The sequence below is a fragment of the Equus przewalskii genome, chromosome 28 (genome assembly GCF_037783145.1).
Source record: "Equus przewalskii isolate Varuska chromosome 28, EquPr2, whole genome shotgun sequence".
In the NCBI taxonomy this organism is placed as follows: Eukaryota; Metazoa; Chordata; class Mammalia; order Perissodactyla; family Equidae; genus Equus; species Equus przewalskii.
This window is the reverse complement of record NC_091858.1, coordinates 33,184,627-33,203,032: the sequence shown is the minus strand read 5'-3', so window position 1 is coordinate 33,203,032 and position 18,406 is coordinate 33,184,627. Positions and strand designations below refer to the sequence as shown.

Below are 18,406 nucleotides of genomic sequence, written 5' to 3'. Positions count from 1 at the left end.
TTAGTAACTCATCAGTATCTAGCTAGTTAGTGGCTGACACAAGACTCCAAACCAGGTCCAGTCTGATTCCAAAACGGTGCATTTACTTCTAACGACTAAGCTACGAGGGCATCCCTTTAACTTGAAAATTGTGTTGTTCATTAAGTTTGGAAGTAGAATTCGTTCTGCATGATGGAACACCAAGATGGTACTGAAATCATTGGAAATGGACGTTTTCATATATTTGGTAGCATGTTCTTTGATACAGATGGCATGGATCCTTCCACCGAATCACTGGTTCAAGGAGATTACACAAGAAATTTTTATCAACAGACAGGCAAGACCTTCGCTGCCCGGAGTGTCATCCCCTGGCCAGCTCTGGCTGATTGGCCCCAGCGGGACACGTGCGCGCAGCCCTCGGGGTGGAACCTGCCCCGCGTCCCTGCAGGGCGTGGGCGGGGCTCCGCGGGCGGGAGGTTTGAAGCCGGGAGGCGGAGCTGCGGGGCCGCACGGCTGGAACTGAGCGCCGGGCTCGGCCGCTCCCGCCCCGATCCATCCGCTCCGGGATTTGGGAGCGGCAGAACTCAAGGACGACCGCTAGGCGAGGGGGATGCCTCTTGGGATTTGAGGTCCCGGGTCCCCTCCGCGGGGTTTGAGGTCCCTGGTTCCCCCGCGGGATAGGAGGTCCTGGGACCCCACCCCTCCCCAGCGGACATCGGAGGCCTGGGTTCTCCCCGCGGGGACCTGTGGACCGGGGTTAGTCGTGGACATCGGAGGCCCGGGTTCTCCCCGTGGAACGGGAGGCCGGGGTCCCCAGGGGCGCGGGCCCTGGCCTCGCGCGCGCTCGCCGGGGCGAAGAGGGGTCGTGGGTCCGGCCCTCTAGGCGTCCTTCCGCGCGCTGAGGACAGAGCGGCGCCCGGGAGCCCGATGCACACGAGATGCGGGTGACTTTACGGCGTCGGAGACTCCGAGCCGTTATCCTCAGGGCCCCGAAGACTGCGAGCGGGACTGTGCCCCATCCCTGCCGTCGCCACCCCCTCCAGGTGAGTCCAGGTGAGGCGCCGGGAAGCTTCTCAGCCACCTTACGGACACAGAAAGGTTTAAAGCGGATTTTATGGGACATCATCCCCGTAACTTCCGAGAGGACAGAGAGAGCGCCTCACGGAGGACGCGAGCCCGAAGTCTGGGCGGGGGAACGGTCAAATGTGGGACCGCAAAAGCCCATTTCTTCATTTTCCGCGGGGGCGGGGCCTTAGTCCCCGCCCACCCCGGCTGTTTGGAAAATGCGGACGAGTGGATTTCCGCGGAGCCGGACGGGAGCGGCGCGGGTCTGCTGTGCGCATGCTCAGTGCCGCCCGCTCCGTCTAGCTCCGCCAGTCCCGCGCGCCTGTGTGGATCCCGTAGGCCCTCATGGCGGCCCCCGGGACCGCGGGGAGCTCGGTCCTGAAAGGTGAGGGGACCTCCTGTTCCGTGGAGTGGGGAGGGGTCGAGATGGCGGCGGCAGCCGGTGGGCTGGAGGACGGGCCGGGTCACGGCGAGCGTTGACTGGGCTGGGGGGCCCGCGGGGAGGCCACGTCGGCCCTCCCGGAAGTCGGCCGCCGCCTGTGGGGTCGCGGGTGGGGCGCCCCTGAGTCTAGTGACCGTCGTTGTGCTGTGGGAGGGAGTGCTGTGCCCGAGTCCAGTGACCGTCCCCGTGCTGTGTGTGGCCGTCCCCGAGTCCAGTGACCGTCCCTGTGCTGTGGGGTCGCGAGTGGGGCGTCCCCCAGTCCAGTGACCGTTCCTGTGCTGTGGGGTGTGGTGGGGGTGTCCCTGAGTCCAGTGACCCTCCCCGTGCTATGGGGTCGGGGGGGGGGTTGTCCCCGAGTCCAGTGACCGTCCCCGTGCTGTGGGCTGTGGTGGGGTGTCCCCGAGTCCAGTGACTGTCCCTGTGCTGTGGGGTCGCGAGTGGGGCGTACCCCGGGCCAGTGACCGTCCCCGTGCTGTGGGGTGGAGTGGGGGCTGTCCCCGAGTCCAGTACTTTAACTGTCCCACCTGGGCTGGGTGAGGCTGCTGGTGCAGGCATGACGGGATTGGGAGGGGTCAGGGGTGGGTCTAGGGCAGAGAGAAATGGGTTGATTTCCAGCTTTCTCCCAGGTCTTTGCCTTTGCAGGGTCCGGTGAATTTAGGGGTGTGGGGCAATTGTGAAACTAGGAAAATAGCAGCTCCTCTCCCTGTTTGTGTCAGCGTTTGTTGTTATGATACTAGGAGCGACCTCTCGCTGAGGAATGACAGTGTCAGGGCCCTGTGCTCACCCCTTGGTTGATAGGGCCTTAATTGTAACCATCCCAGCAGCTCCATTTGACCTCATTTTACAGGTGGGCAAAGTAAGGCGTGGAGGCTTGGGTACTTCTCCCCACTCACCCAGCTAGTCAGTGCAGGTGCGATTTGAGCACCTGAGCTGGCCCTGTAATCGCTGTGTTCTGTGCCATCCCAGGTGAAGTCAGGGGGCAGCTGGGATTGCTGAGGAGGATTGGAGCCATGGGCATGTAGGGTTAGGTGTTGGAGAGAAGGGGTGTGGGTAGTAAGGATCTGTATTGAGGGGCCTGGAGTAGTGTAAACACCTTCCAGTGGAAAGACAAGACTGGAGGCATTACATAAACTCTAATCAGATGTGGCTATTTTTCTAATGTTAGCGTTTTGTTAACTTAACCTGACTTTTCTTTGACTTCACTCAGAATTGTTTAGAATGGCACACTTGGAAATTCTTTTAAAACATCAGCTTTTGAGAAAAAGATACCTGCTGGCACAGGGGTCCACAAACTGCTCCATGATTCCCAAATCCTTCCTGCTGCCTATTTTTATAGGGCCTGCTAACTAAAAATATTTTTTACTTTATTAAATAGTTAGAGAAAAAAAAAAGAAGAATAATGACACGTGAAAATTATATCAGATTCATACTTCAATGTCTGTAAGGTTTTATTGGAACACAGCTTCGCTTGCTCATTAATGTATTGTCTTTGGTTGCTTGTGCTACAGCCATGAAATTAAGTAGTTGTATGGCCCGTAAAGCCTAAAATATTTGCTATCTGGTCCTTTACAGAAAACAGACTCTTGCACTGGAAAAGTTAAGCCTGGTTTAAGAATTTGGAGAGAGTATTGAGTGTTAAGAATGTAAACTGTGATGTGTGTGAGTCAAGTTGTTCTTTGGTTGAAATTTTAAGAACCATAATAGCACTCATGCTATTTTGAATAGGCTTCTAATAGAAGTTTTAGAAGAAATTTTGAATTTACTTTTTAGTGTAAATGGAATAAGAAAAAAGTCTATTAAAATCCTTGGGTGAGGGATGCTGGAATTTCAGATATATTTTGTGCTAATATCCTGTTTGTTTCCAGATGTAGTGGCATATGTGGAAGTGTGGTCGGCCAATGGAACAGAAAATTATTCAAAGACATTTACAAACCAACTTGTGGATATGGGGGCAAAGGTAAGAAATTCATTTTGCCATTGCTACGTATGGCAGTCTTCTGATACATAATGAGATATAGTTGCATTTTCTTATTTTGAGAGTTAGTACTTAGAACATTAAGGACAAAGAAGACAAGGGTAAGTGGCAGGAGAAAAAAGAAAAGAACCATGATCTGAAGAGTTTAGACCAGTAGGATTTATAGAAGAGTTGGTCTTGTGGGTGGTGTGAGAGGAGAACTCTATGATGAAAATATGGATTCTGCTATTGGTTGCTTGGATGCATGGTGCTGTTAATCAAAGTGAGGAATACAGGAAAAGGAACAGGTTTTTAAGAGAAGCTTGTGAATTTGGGCATATTGAAAATATCTGATAGACGTGGATATACAAATCTGGGACTTGAGATAGTCAAGGCTAGAGACCCTAGGGATCAGGTGAGGCTGCCAGTGTGGGTAAGGTTCCAGGTGGTTAGAATGAAAAATGCTGAAATGCTAAATCCTATTTAGTATTTCAAAGGCAAGTGACTGGAGCTGTGGACTAAGGGACAAAGATAGAGAAGAATGCCAGGAGAATCCAGAAAACAAGTCTGGAAGTCGGAAGAGAGACAAACTTCAGTGATGGAATTTTAAGACACTGCAGACTCTTCGGAACAGTTAAGACTGAGAAGTGTTCTTTAGGTTTGAAAACTCAGAAGGTCGTTGTTGAAGAAAGTAGTTCAGTTTCCAGCACACTGGAAAAGGCGATGGAAATTGGTCCAGGAGTCACTGAGCTATGGGGACAGAGATGGTGAAAGTCGACTGCTCTCAGAGGCACTTCACCGGTGAACAAAGCGTGTGTGTGTCTGTGAGTGAGGATTTGGGGGGGACGGCTGCTAGGCTGCGTGAAGGGGCGATGAGAGCGAGTGAGAGGACGTTGATGGTGGGCCGCGAGTAGGGTGAGGAGAGAGCTCCCAGGGCATGAAGCCTGAGAAGGCAGTCACCCTCAGGCAAGGAGTGAATGCTCTGAATTTTGTTTGGCTCACCCTGCTGGGTATCCTGGTGGAGAGATCAAAGGCCCAGAGCAGACTGGGGTGGAGAGCAATCAGAATGTAGGGGTAGGGCTGGCTTTTGGGCCTGAGAAGACACCTTTTTTCTGATACATTGGAAGGTAGGAAGCCGAGGGAGTTTCCGTCTTGTTTACCTTTTACGTACTTGGGCTACTGACATGTTCTTGTGGCTGAGAAAAAGCCATGGAATACATGAGTTGACAAAATGGCTTTTGAGGGTAGTATGTATTAAGATCTTAGATCTCTTGAATCTTTTCGTGTTTTGCCTTTTTCAAAAATTTTCAAATAGAAAAGTTGGAAGAGTAGTACAGTGAACATAGATCCAGCAGTTTTTAATCCCTTAACATACTTGCTTTGTCTCCTTTTCTCCATAGAGTATATTTATGTGTGTGTGTGTGTTTTCCTGAACTATTTGAAAGTAAGTTGCAGATATCATAATTTGCCCCTAAATATATTTAGTATCTATCCTTTGAAAACAAGGACATTTCCCTGTTTAACAAAAAGACCATTGTCACATCTGAGAAAATTAACAATGATTTCCTAAGTTTTTTTGCAGCAGTTGAGTGAATTCATACTTCTGCCAATATACGAAAGCTCCATTGCTCTATATGCTGGTTTTCTCAGTCTTTACTTTCCAGTGTTTTTATCACTGTATTTTGAATTTACGTTTTCCCGCACATTTTCATATATTTGTTTTGAAGAGGCTGTTCAAGTCTCCAGCTCATTTCCATTGGGTTTTTCGTTTTCTTCTTGATTTGTAAGCATTCTCTGTATTTTTCAGTTGACCCCTTTGTTGGTCAGATGAATTGCAGTATTTTCTGTCACTCTGTTCCTTGTCTTTTTACCTTCTTAATGGTATCTTTTGATGATAATTATAATAGTTCATTTCTTTATGGTAAGCCTTTTTGTGTGTCCTGTTTAAAAAAATCTGTTCCTACACCAAGGTTATGTGGATTTTCTCCTATGTTATTTTTCGAAAGCTTTATCATTTTGCCTTTCACATTTAGACTTTCAATACATCTGGAATTGATGTTTGTATATAGTGTGAAGTAGTTTCATTTTTTTCCCATATGAATATTCATTTGTCTCAATACTATTTATTGAAAAGACTGTCCTTTAACCAAGCTCCGCAGTAATACCTTTGTCTTTAGTCAGGTAACGATATATTTCAGGATCCATAGACAGTCATGCACCACGTAACTATGATTCGGTCGGTGACCGACCACATATATGTCAGTGGTCCCTTAAGATTAGTTCCGTATGGCCTAGGTGTCTCGTAGGCTATACCATCTGGGTTTGTGTAAGTACACTATGATGTTCTCACGATGGAATGGCTTAATGGAGCGTTTCTCAGTAAGAGATGCATGACTGTATTCTGTTGTCGTGACAAAGCACGCTGTCTTAATTGCTGTAATAAATCTTCATCAGGCTCCCCCTTTGTTCGTCAACGTGTCCTGGCTATTCTTAGCTGTCAGTCTTTCCAAATACATTTCAGAATCAGGTTGTCAATTTACACCGTAATCTCTTTGGGCATTTTGATTGGGATTGGATTGATCACAATAGATCAGTATGGAGAGAACTGACGTTTTTACGAAATCGAATCTTCCCAACCCATGAACCCATATGCTTTTGTTGATTTAGGTTTCTTTAACTTCTTTCAATAATGTTTTATAGTTTTCTTGGTCATATTTGATGCTATTATAAATGGTATTTTTTAAATTCCTCTTTCTAACTCCTGTTGGTATTTGGAAATAAGTTTTGCACATACACCTTGTGTCCAGAAAACTTACCAAAGTCACTTATGAATTCTGTGGCATTTTTGAGATTTTAAAACTGTACACAGTCAAATCCTCTGCACACAGGACAGTTTTATTTCTATTTTTTCTAACCCTACACCTTTCGTTTCTTTGCCTGACATACCCTGCTGGCTAGGGCCAGTTGCGTAGAATGCAGATGTCAGCCATCCTTGCCTGGTCCCTCTTCTCAAGGGAAAACTTTTAGCATTTTGCCTAGTGCAGTTTTGTACCAACTTTCAGATCCTAATTTACTAAGAATTTTCCTCACGAGTAAATTTTTTAATTGCAGCAAATGGGTTTTCTGTATGTGTTGAGATGATCATATTATTTTTCTCGTTTACTTTCTTAATGTAGTGAATACTAATGATTGATTTTTTAATGTTAACCAGCTTTGCAGTCCTGGAATAAACTCATGTGGTGGGGATGTGTTATCCTCTTTGTATATTGGTTAATGCAGTTTGCTAATATTTTGTTGCTTGTTTTGCAAGTGTCCCCAGGAGTAACAGTGGCTTTGTACTTATGAAACTGTGTGCAAATAGTAATAATTTACATTTTGTTTTCTACACTTTATCTACAGGTTTCAAAAACTTTTAACAAACAAGTAACTCACGTTGTGTTCAAAGACGGATACCAGAGCACTTGGGACAAAGCACTGAAGAGAGGCGTGAAGCTCGTTTCAGTACTCTGGGTTGAAAAGTAAGCAGTTTCCCTCATTTTTTTCCTTAAATATCTAGTGTTGGGAAAGTGTGAAGATGTTTTGTGTGGATCAGATAAAGTGTGACTTCCATCTTTTTTTCGACCTTGTACTAGAGCAAGTCATTGAACATCCTCCAGCCTCAATCTGCACAGCTGAGGAATGGATATAGTGTGGTCCTAACCCTGCCTGGCGGGGAGACAAGCTGGCAGGCCCTGAGACAGGGTTGTGCTAGGTGTATTCGGGGAACAGTAAGGAGGTGAATGAGATGCAGCAGATTATACTAATCTGCTGGGGCTGCCCTAACAAAGTACCACAGACTTGGCCATCTAAACCACAGAAATTTATTTCTCACAGTTCTGGAGGCTGGAAGTCCGGAAGTCCAAGATCGGGTTGTTGGTAGGGTTGATTTCTTCTGAGGCCTCTCTGCTTGGCTTGCAGATGCCTGTCTTCTCTCTGTGCCTTTTCCTGGTTTCTCTGAGGGTCTCTGTCCTAATCTCTTCTTATAATGACACCAGTCATCTTGGATTAGGGCCTACCCTAATGACCTCATGTAGCGTGATTACCTCTGTAAAGGCCCTGTCTCCAAGTTCAGTCACATTCTGAGGTACTGGGGGTTAGGACGTCATGGGAGTTTGGAGGGGACACAAATAAGCCCAAAACAGGAATGATCAAGGGGAAGCTTAGGAGGAGATTGAGGTCAGAGAGGTAGTAGGGCGTCACAGGATGCAGGTTCTCGTGTGGTGTGATGCAGAAGAGAAGTGTGAGAACAGGGGCAAAGGGCAGGAGCAGGGAGAGTGAAGGGAGGCTGTTCGATGATGCAGGCTAGAGATGTTGCTTGCACCAGGGTAGCAGAAGTGCACTTGTGAAGAATGGTAGATTCAGGATATACTTTTTTTTTTGGAGGAAGATTAGTCCTGAGCTAACATCTGCTGCCAGTCCACCTCTTTTTGCTGAGGAAGACTGGCCCTGAGCTAACATCTATGCCCATCTTCCTCTGCTTTATATGTGGGACACCTACCACAGCAATGCTTGCCAAGCAGTGCCATGTCCACACTGGGATCCAAACTGGCAAACCCCAGGCTGCCGAAGCAGAACGTGCGAACCTAACCGCTGTGCCACTGGGCTGGCCTCTCAGGATATACTTTTAAAGGTAGTGACACACTAGATTTCCTGAGATTTGGATACGAATTTGTGGAGAAGGAGAGGAGTCAAGGATGACGGAGGTTTTTGGCCTGAGGAACCAGAAAGATGGGCTTGTCATTTACTGAGATCGGGAAGGCTTCAGAAGGACTAGGTTTGGGGGTGGCGATCAGGAGTTGTGTTTGGATGTGCTGAATTTGGGGTGTTTATTAGGCACCCATGTGGAGGTGTCAGGTAGGCGGTTGGATGTATGACGGGGGAGCTCCTGGGAGAGGTTGGAGGTAAAAACGTGAGAGTGCTCAGAGCACAGGTGTTATTAAAGCCACGGATCTCCATGTGATCTCTTAGCGAGTCTAGAGGGGGCAGGGAAGAGCCCCCAGGATTGGGTTCTCCAGTGTTAGAGGTTGGGGAAGAGAACCAGTGAGGATGGGGTTCTAGAAGTCAGGTGAAGAAAGCTTTCAGGGAGGGGATAATGATCAACTGTGGCAAGGAGGTTGAGTAAAGGCCGGTCTAAGAGGTTACCACTGGAGTTAGCAACGTGGAGTCTCTGGAATCTTGACAAGCAGTTTTGACAGATTAGTGGGAGTAAGAGATATTTGAGTAGAAGTTGGGGTTGGAAACAGTGCATGAGGACAACTCCGATGGGGAACAGAGATCTGGGGCAGTATGTGGAGGGGGATGTTGTAGAAATGGTTGTTCAAGATGGGAGAAATGACAGCATCTCCATCTGCTAACGGAACTGATCCAGGAGAGGGAAATTTTGATGATGCAGAGCCAAGTGGAGACATTTGCCCATGCAAGTGCGTTGCTTGTGTAGATGGCTCAAGGGGGCTGTGGGGCTAGACTCTAGCAGACAAGTCAGTGGGTTCTGTAGGATATATAGGTTGTATCCTATGGGTTGTGTAGAATCAAGGATGGATTTTTCTGTATGGACAGGAGGGAATGCAGAGTGTGTGGGGACAGTTGCTGCTAAGAGGGGATGTGGTATCAGGACTTGTGGAAATTCTTTTCTGATTGTTTCTGCTTTATTAGTGAGAGGAAGCAAGATTGCTTTCTCAGAATGAGAATGGGAAAGAGGTTTTCGAGCTTTGAAGAGAACACATGGAACAGTTGTCTAGGAACCTGGAAGAGTGGATAGATCAGGGAGGTGTCCTAGAATTACTAAGGGGCGGGACTAAGGGCTCACTTGGGGATGGTGGTTATAAGTGAACATGAGGCCAGAGGAACAGGCCCATTGTTTATCCTCTAGGGGGAAGGAGGCAGAGTGTTGGATTTAACCACGGTTGGATTTTGCCAGGCAGCCACCATCAAGGGATATGCAAAGTAGTGGTGATGATGATGGATCATGGACTCCAAACTTGATGTGGGGGTTCGTGAAGGAAAGGAAGGTGGGAAGGTTGTTCTATTAACAGATCATAGGTCTTAGTTGGCTTGAAATATTGTTGGGGTTGGACAAGAGGCTGTGTTTGGAAAGATAGGAGGGGCCTGGCCTGGTGGTGCAGTGGTTAAGTTAGCATGCTCTGCTTCGGTGCCCTGGGGTTCGCCAGTTTGGATCCCAGGTGCAGACGTAGGCACTGCTTATCAAGCTATGCTGTGGCAGGCATCCTATGTATAAAGTAGAGGAAGATGGGCATGGTTGTTAGCATAGGGCCAATCTTCCTCAGCAAAAAAAAAAAAAAAAAAAAAGAGGAGGCTTGGTGGCAGATGTTAGCTTAGGGCTAATCTTTCTCAAAAAAAAAAATTGGAAAGATAGGAGGATGTAGTTGGAGAGTATGATGCTTGAAATGTAGATTGTGGAGGGCACACAGAAAATGGAATAAAATCTATGGTACCTACTCTCTTTGTAGGACCCCCTTCCATTATAGGGCTAGTTAGCCTTGAAGTAGTTCTTGATTCAACAGTAAGAAACAACTGCATACTAGGTGCTCTGGAGAAACCAGAATGGCTGTGACACAGCACTTCAAAGAATTTGTAACCTAGCTGAAGTGAGCAAATAAAATGTCATGGTGGAGCCGTCAGGGCCACCTTGACCACAACTCCAGGGGGCCCCGCTACACTGCGCAGTGTCACCCTGGAGAAATTTACTTTACAAGGTCAGAGTTCCTCACATAGGGTTGAGTGGCGGTGCCTTATTGTTAAATTTTTTTTTAATTATAGACTTTATTTTTTAGAGCAGTTTTGCACATCATCAGCCAAAGTCTGTGCCTTATATTTTGCTTTGCTGCTTTCATATAAATTTATTCTAGTTTTCTAAAAAAGCAACAGTGTGACTTCTGGATTTTCACCTGGTTTTCAGGGGACATTCCATTCTATAGAGGCATTTATTCTATTTTAGCCCAAGACAGTTCTCAAGTGGCCAGTATGGGATTTCCTACCCTGGATAGTCAGACAAGGGGACAGGGCAGGCACAATACCAAAGGAGTTCTAATTATTAGGAAATATAAGTGAGTGTATTTTTAGTGAGAATGTAAAAAGAGATTTAAGCCTTTTATTACTATGCATGTATGTCTATAAATACAGTGTTATTACTGAGTGGCTTTAGGGGGTGGGTCTTTAGTGGGTGTGGCCTTCATATGATTAGTCTAGGGAAAAGCAGTCAAGGAAGCTAAATTACAACTAAAGAAAGAAGGGAGAACTATTTCATCTGAAGATGAAATTTTATTTTTTCCTTTTTTTGAAATTTTTGTCTTAAAATGTTTTTAGGAAATCTGTCTTAAATGTGTAAGTTTGTTGAATGACCCTAACAACATCCTTGAGCATGTTTTTTTCCCTCAGTACAAGATCCAGTCTAGGATGCAGTATTGTTCATAATTGCCTTGTCTCTGTAGTCTCTTTAGGCTGGACCATTTCTTTATCTTTTATGTCTTGGCAATTTTTGAAGACTCCAGTCTCGCTCTCCACGCTTTTGTTTAGAATAAGATGCTCTTGGTTTGTCTGATGTTTTCCTGTGATTAGATTCCGTTTTTGGTTTCCGGCCCAGAATGCTCCATGAGTATGTGTGTCCTACCCAGAGGCCCCCAGTGTTCATCTGCCTCTTATTGGTGATGCTCATTTCGATTACCTCTTTGTTGATTTTTCCACTGTACAGTTACTGTTTGTTTCCCTTGAAACCAGTAAGCCACCTGTGGGGAGACAGTTTAGGGTCATGCAGACTTCCTGCTCCTCGTCTAGTCTCCCCGGCTCCCCTGCCTGGCAGGAGCAGCGTCCAGTCATGATTCTTGCCTGAACCACCCTCAACTCTGCTTCTTCCAACATGGTTACTTTCCAAGTCCCACGCTTTCTCCCGTGTCCCTGGCAGTGCCACGCTGTGCTCTGTAATGAAGAGCCTTCCCTTCTCCCACACTGACTGACTGACTCGTTAGTATCAATTCATGGATTCCTGTATTTCTCAATGGTTTGTAATCCATTACTGTCTGTCTGGTGCTGGGATTGTTCAGATTGGATGGTGGCAGTCCCTTCAAGCTGGCTTTTCTGTCATGGTGACATGTCCGTCCTTTTCATTTGAGCACTTCTTTACTGGCTGGCACCTTGTGTGTGCTCTACCCCAGCCCTGGCACCAGCCATTTCTGCAAAGACCTGTGATTCCTTTGAGTGCGGAATAGTATTAGAGATGAAGGTGTGGGTGCTGGTGGGCTCACGGCTATGGAGCTTCACTGCTTCTTGGCCATTTGAGCAAAGGTAGGAAATACGTTTTCTTCCTTTCCTCCCTTTTCCTTTGCTATTTTGAATGATTTGATCTGTTGGTTTTTTAACTAAAACGCTTGCCATTATTTTTATTTATTTACTTTTAGTGATTGCTTTAGGGGTTAAGATATAGATCCTTAATTTTTCTGAGTCTGCCTTGACTTAACATTGTACTACTTCACATAAAATATAGAAACCTGGTAATTGTGTGTGTCCATTGATTCTGCCTACCATCCTTTGTTAGGATTGTCATATGTTACATCAAATGCCTTATAATCTACAAGGCAGTGTTATAATTTTTGCTTTAAACAGTTGTCTGTATTTTACATAAATTAAGAGAAAAAATAGTGTGTCATATTTATCTATGTATTTTTCCTTTCTGTTGCTCTTCGTTTGTTCCTGAAGATCTGATTTTCCTCTGGTATTATGTCCTTTCAACGTGAATAATTACATTTGACAGTTCTTTTTTTTTAAGATGAAATTCACATACCATAAAACTCACCCTTTGTGAGTTTTTAAGTGTGCAATTAAGTAATTTTTAATATATTCTATTAACGGAGATTTGTAACCATCACCACTATCTAGTTCAAGAACATTGTTATCACCCCCAAAACCTTTCTAGCCGTTAGCAGTCACTGCCTGTTGCCCCTCTTCCCAAGCCCTTGGCAATCACTAATCTGCTTTTTGCTATGAATTCGCCTACTCTGGACATTTCACATAAATGGGATTTTACAATATGTGGTCTTTTATGTTGGGCTTCTTTCACTTAGCATAATGTTTTGAAGGTTCATTCATGTTGTAGTATGTATCAGTACTTCACTCCTTTGAGGGCTGAGTTGTATATACCACATTTTGTTTATCTCTTCATCAGTTGATGGACAGATGGGTTATTTACACTTTTTTGCTAATATAAATAATGCTGCTATGAACATTTGTGTACAGGTGTTTGTGTGAATATCTATTTCCAATTCTCTTGAGTTATTTATAAACCTAAAGGTAGAATTGGTGAGTCATAGAGAAACTATATGTTTAGCTTTTTGAAAAACTGTCAGACTATTTTTGAAATTGACTGTACTGGTGTTACGTTCCACCCAGCAGTGTACGAGGGTTATCATCTGTCTTCATGATTATAGCCACCATAGTGAATGTGAAGTGGCATCTCACTATGTGTTTGTATTTCTCTCGACTGATGATGTTGAGCAGCTTTTCATGATTTTATTAGCTATTTGTGTATCTTTTTTGGAGAAATGTCTATTCAAGTACTTTGCTTAGTTTAACAAATTGGGTTATTTTTCTTTTTATTGTTGAGTTGTAAGAGTTCTTTATATATTCTGGATATAAGACCCTTATCAGATATCTTATTTGCACACATTTTCCCCCTCTCTGTGGGTTGTCATCTCGCTTTCTTGGTAGTATCATTTGAGCACAAGCGTTTTTAATTTTGATTGTTTGGTATCTGTTTTTTCTTTTGTTTCTTGTTCTTTAAATGTCACAGCCAGGAAATCATTGCCTAATCCCAGGGCATGAAGATTTACACCTATGCTTTCTTCTAAGAATTTTATAGTTTTATCCTTACATTCAGGTCTGTGGTTTACTTTGAGTTAATTTTTATACATGGTGTGAGGTAGGGTTTCGCCTTCACTCTTTTGCATGTGACTGTCCAGTTGTCCCAGCACCACTAATTAAAGAGACTCTTATTTTTCCATTAAATTGTCTTGGTACTCTTGTTGAAAATCACTTGACCATGGACATATGGGTTTATTTCTGGATTCTCAGTTATATTTCATTGTTCTCTGTTATCTTTATGCCAGCACCATACAATCTTGATTACTATAGCTTTATAGTAAGTTTTGAAATTGTGAAGTGTGAGCCCTCAAATTTGTTTTTCTTTTTCAAGATTGTTTGGCTATTCTGGCTTCCCTGCATTTCTGTATGAATTTTAGAATTAGCTTGTCAGTTTCTTCAAAAATAAAAAAAAAAAAAAAAAGAAAGGCTGCTGAGCTTTGATGGCAATTGTGTTGAGTCTCTAATTAGGGAAGTGTTGCCATCTTAACAATATTTAATGTTCCGATCCATGACCATTGGATGTTTTCATTTTTTTAGGTCTTGAATTTCTTTCAGTGATGTTTTGTAGTTTTCAGTGTACATGTCTTACACCTCCTGGGTTAAATTTATTTCTAAATTTTTGGGGGTTTTGTGATGCGTTGTAAATGGAATTGTTTTCTTAATTTCATTTTTAGATTTTTCAGTTGTTAATGTGTAGAAACACAACTGATTTTTGTATATTGATCCTGTATCCTGCAAGTTCGCTGAACCTGTTTATTGGCTCTAAGTGTTTCCGTGATTTCTTTAGGATTTTCTGTATACAATGTTGTGTAGTCTGTATACAGAGATAGTTTCACTTCTTCTCTTCCAATCTGTATTAATAGTTGTGACAGAGACCACATGGCCCACAAAGCCTGAAATATTCACCATTTTACAGAAGAAGTTGGCTGACCCCTGGTTCAAAGCTCTCCATGGTTCTGTCATATTTCAACCTCAGCTGCACCACTTTCCTCATTTGTATCTTCCAGATACCCTGGGCTCTGGGTGTCCTCAGGCAGGCCTGTGTTGTGGACACATGCCACCTAGAATTCTGCCTCCTTTTCCTGGTTCTTCAGCCTAGTTTGTATTTTTGTATTCAGCTCCTTCTTATTTGTCACATTTCAAGGGTCACCTTCCCAGAAGAGCTTTCTCTGTCTCCCAATTGATAGTAGAGTCCTCTTTGTTACTTTCTAGCTCAACTTTTATTTCCTTTTTGTGCTGTTAAAACATTTGTTCATTTGTCGGTTTTATCTGTCTGTCTGTCTACCTACCTAGCTACCTAACTGTGCATTTTGGTCTTTTGATTATAACGAGAATTCTGTAAGTACAACTATGAAGTTTGTCTTATTTTATGGTTGTGTTTCCAGTAAATGTCTAACGTGTTCCTGGCTCATAGCAGTTGCTCAGTAAATGACTGTCCCAACAACTAACAAGCAGACAGGCTTTTACTTGCGTTGGCCTAGAGATAGCAGAGAACATGCCTTGGGGGAAGTGACATAAGCTACATGAAAAGGGTGTGTAGAAATTTGGGAGAGGAGGGTACAGAAAGATAGACCTTTGCTGACAGCTTCAAGTTAATAGAGAAGCTTGGACAAAAATGTAAACTGACAGGTGTTCCTGTCCTGAAATGAGGCCTCTCTGCTGATGAGACGTGGGTGGGGCCTCTCAGCACAGTTTCTTTCCTGAGAGTCCTGCCCTCCTGCCTCCATTTGCTGATCTGTCCCTAATTGCCTTCCTCTTTCTCTCTTTCTGCCCTCACTTAGCCCTTGTTTCTCAAGGGCTCCCGGAAACTCCAAAATACTTGTAATTTACCCAAAGGCAATCTCTTAAGGTCACTTTAAAGTGAACTTAATCACATTTTTAATACAAATTATTTCTTTCTTGTTTATTGCAAGAAATAAACTGTAATGTTGAAATGCAATCAGATGTTTATTATACACAATTAATTACTGATTTTTATATTTTCCTTTTGCTATCCTGAAAACAAACTTTCTTTTGAGTTAAATGTATTTATATTTAAATATGTGTCTGCTTTTTTAAAGTGAAAAAGTCCCACCGAATCCACCTCTTGCCTTATCTTCCCTCCTCTTAGTTGGGAGGAACTTACCATTGAAAATTTGGTGTATGTACTTTCAGACTTTCTACTAAGCATATAAGAAATGTACATTTATACATTCCTATTTATATATACATCCATGTAAATAAGTAGGTTTTAGTTTTTTAATGGAATGCACATGTACTTTTTCAGTTAACAGTATATTGGAGAACATTTTTCCATGTTTGTACCTAGAGCTATGTCCTCTTGTTTTAAATATATATATAAAATCTTTTGTGATAGATATCCAGTAATTTATGTAACTGATCTCCTGTTAACATGTATGAAGTTTTTTATTTCTTTCTTATTTTTCTTTCCAGTCAGAAATGGTATGACATTGAGCCTTTGTGTGTGTCGCTTCTTGCAGATAGAAGTCTCAATAGGTTTAAATTCCAAATGTAGACTTCTGAGTTCAGAGGGCTTGCATGTTGAGCTTTGTGATAGATGCTGTCAAATAACCTTCTGGAGAGAGTGTGCCAATTTCCATTCTTTCTGGCAGTGTGAAAGAACACTTTTCCCACACCTGATACTCATACTGTGAGCTACCACTCTTTAATCTTTCCTACTTTGTAGGTGAAAAAATAAAGTTGATTTCATTTGCATTTCTTTGATTTTTTAGTGAACTTGATCTTATTTCAGCAGAACGTGGAGGTAGGAGGTAGCAGGCACAGTGACCTTTATTTTACCCGTTGTGTGTCTGTTCTCCTTCTGTTGACTGCCCATCCTGGCGGTTGCTCATGTTCACCACTGAACATTAAATACATAAGGTCACTAGGTGTCACTAGAATCCCGTTTTGTGGGGTTATTTCTGGACATGTTCTTTCTAAGAGCAGACAACTGTGAAACAGCAGCTGATAAAGTTCTGACATTTCCTTTGCACGCTCAACATTTTTATCCTGAAGAAAGAAGAAATAAAGGTGAAGCTAATGAAGTTCTGTTGAAGGAGGTTGATCATAAATGCACATTTTTAAAATAATCGTAAAGTAATAGATAAGTTGGAAATACAATTCACAGGCGTTTGTCCTGCCCATTTGAGACTACGTTGCTGCCCAGATGCTCCATCACCTCTGCATTTAGCATTTCCTACAAACAGGCGCATTTTCTTGCATAACCACAACACAGCGATCCATGTTAGGAAATTAACACTGAAACCTCCCTACCATCGCATCCTCAGAGTCCATTCTAGTCTCATCAGCTGTTCCCGTCATGTGTTTTAAGGCCAACGCCTCCACTTCGGAAATGCATGTTGCATTTAGTTGATGTGTCTCCTCAGTCTTTCTCACTCGGAGCCGTTCCCCAGTTTTTCTGTGGCTTTCGTGCCTGTGATACTATTGGAGGTTAGAAATAGTGATGTGTGGTGTCCCTCGGTGTGGCGTAGTCTGATGTTTCCTCTTAAGATCATCCGTGCTCTATGTCTTTTGCAGGTTTGTCCTGAGAGTGATGATGGGTTCTTCCTGCACCCTCTCAGTGTGTGGTGGTGCTGGTGGTGGTCCCCTGGTCACTTGGTCCCGGTGGTGCCTGCCAGGCCTGCCCACTGGAAAGTGCATGTGCCCTCTTGCCCCCTGGCAGTTAATGTAGCTTCTGAGGAGAGAAACTTTCAAACTAGGTAAATAACTGTTGCCCATCACACTTTCCGTGTATGGGGTGTGTGTGCGAGGCTCTGTGCGTTATTCAGTGGGTTATGATCCATACTGTCATTGTTTCTTTTCATGTTTACGTTCTCCTCTGTTGGCCAGTGATGGCTCCTTCAGGCTGACTTCTGTGTTGTTTTACCTTTTCCTCTTCATTCTCTGAAGACTTTTCTCTCTAGCACAATTTCATCCAGGTTCAGCTTGTACTTTCTTTTTCTCAGCCCCGGATTCAGCCATTTTTCCAAGGAGCTCTGCTTCCTTTCAGTGAAAAGTGGTATTTTGAACACACACACAGTCTGGGTGCTGGCATGCTCATTGCCATGGGGGTGTTGCTGCTCCCATGCCCTCTGGTGGACAGTTAGTGATATATGTGTGTATCTATGCCCGTGAGTTTGTTTCTACAGCCTTCTGTCTGTGATGAATCAGTGCGTTCCCACTAATGCCTGTGATTCCAGCCCAAATCCAGGGGGTTCATTCTAGTCCTCATCCCCTCTGTGTTTGTGATTCCCTGCTCAGACGGTGAGAAACCTGCCTCCTGTTATTCTTCCTTACATCCTGTTAATCAGAGGAGACTGGCTGACCAGTCTCCTCTCCAGGGCTGTGCCCTTCCCTGCACAGAGCCCTTCTCGCCTGCTCAGGCTCGAATCCCCCCTCCACACAGGACCTCCTCTCTGTACAGATGTTCCCCTTAGCCCGTGTTGTCCCCACACGTGACGCTCTCCACACCTGCTGGAATTCCAACACCTTGTGTTGTTCCATGCCCTTACTCCGGCACAGACTCATTCCTCACCCTGCCTGGGCTCCATCACCCCCTGCAGGATACCCCCTTCTCGGGCTCTGGAAAGTGCTTCTCACCTGCCTTGGCCAGTGACACTTTGCTTTGTACCTCCAGCACTGTATCCCCACCCATCCATACACTCCTCGCGGCTCCACTCTTTGCCCCTCATGAGTGGCTCTAGGACTGAGTTGTTGGAAGGGAAGGTGGAAGGGGTGGCATTTACTTTTATTACCTACTCCTGACATGGAGGGCACATTCAGAGGGATTGCCAGAGTGGTAGCAATTGAGATCACAAAGTTCAAAATTCTTCTTAAACTTTGAAATTTTGTCAAGCCTATTCCTGTGTTTAAAAGCTGTGTTAAAAGAACAAGTGTTTTTTTTTTTTTTTTAAAGATTTTATTTCCTTTTTTCTCCCCAAAGCCCCCAGTACATAGTTGTATATTCTTCGTTGTGGGTCCTTCTAGTTGTGGTATGTGGGACGCTGCCTCAGCGTGGTTTTGATGAGCAGTATCATGTCCGCGCCCAGGATTCGAAC

At 44.2% G+C, this 18,406-nt stretch overlaps 1 protein-coding gene across 16 annotated transcripts in view; it reads left to right on the top strand.

Annotated features, from left to right (window-relative positions):
- Positions 1-425: 425 nt before the first annotated feature.
- The window catches only part of MCPH1 (microcephalin 1), a 233,978-nt gene continuing 215,997 nt past the window's right edge, over positions 426-18,406 (top strand). For 9 of the 16 annotated variants that reach the window (XM_070598594.1, XM_070598585.1, XM_070598584.1 and 6 more), the window contains exons 1-3: positions 550-1,429; positions 3,352-3,443; positions 6,840-6,958. In XM_070598594.1, coding sequence (XP_070454695.1) covers positions 1,390-1,429; positions 3,352-3,443; positions 6,840-6,958 — 251 coding nt within the window. In that variant the 5' untranslated portion in view covers positions 550-1,389. Of the gene's footprint in view, positions 1,430-3,351; positions 3,444-6,839; positions 6,959-18,406 lie in introns of all 16 variants that reach the window. The other 7 variants (XM_070598597.1, XM_070598592.1, XM_070598596.1 and 4 more) reach the window with 3 other exon arrangements.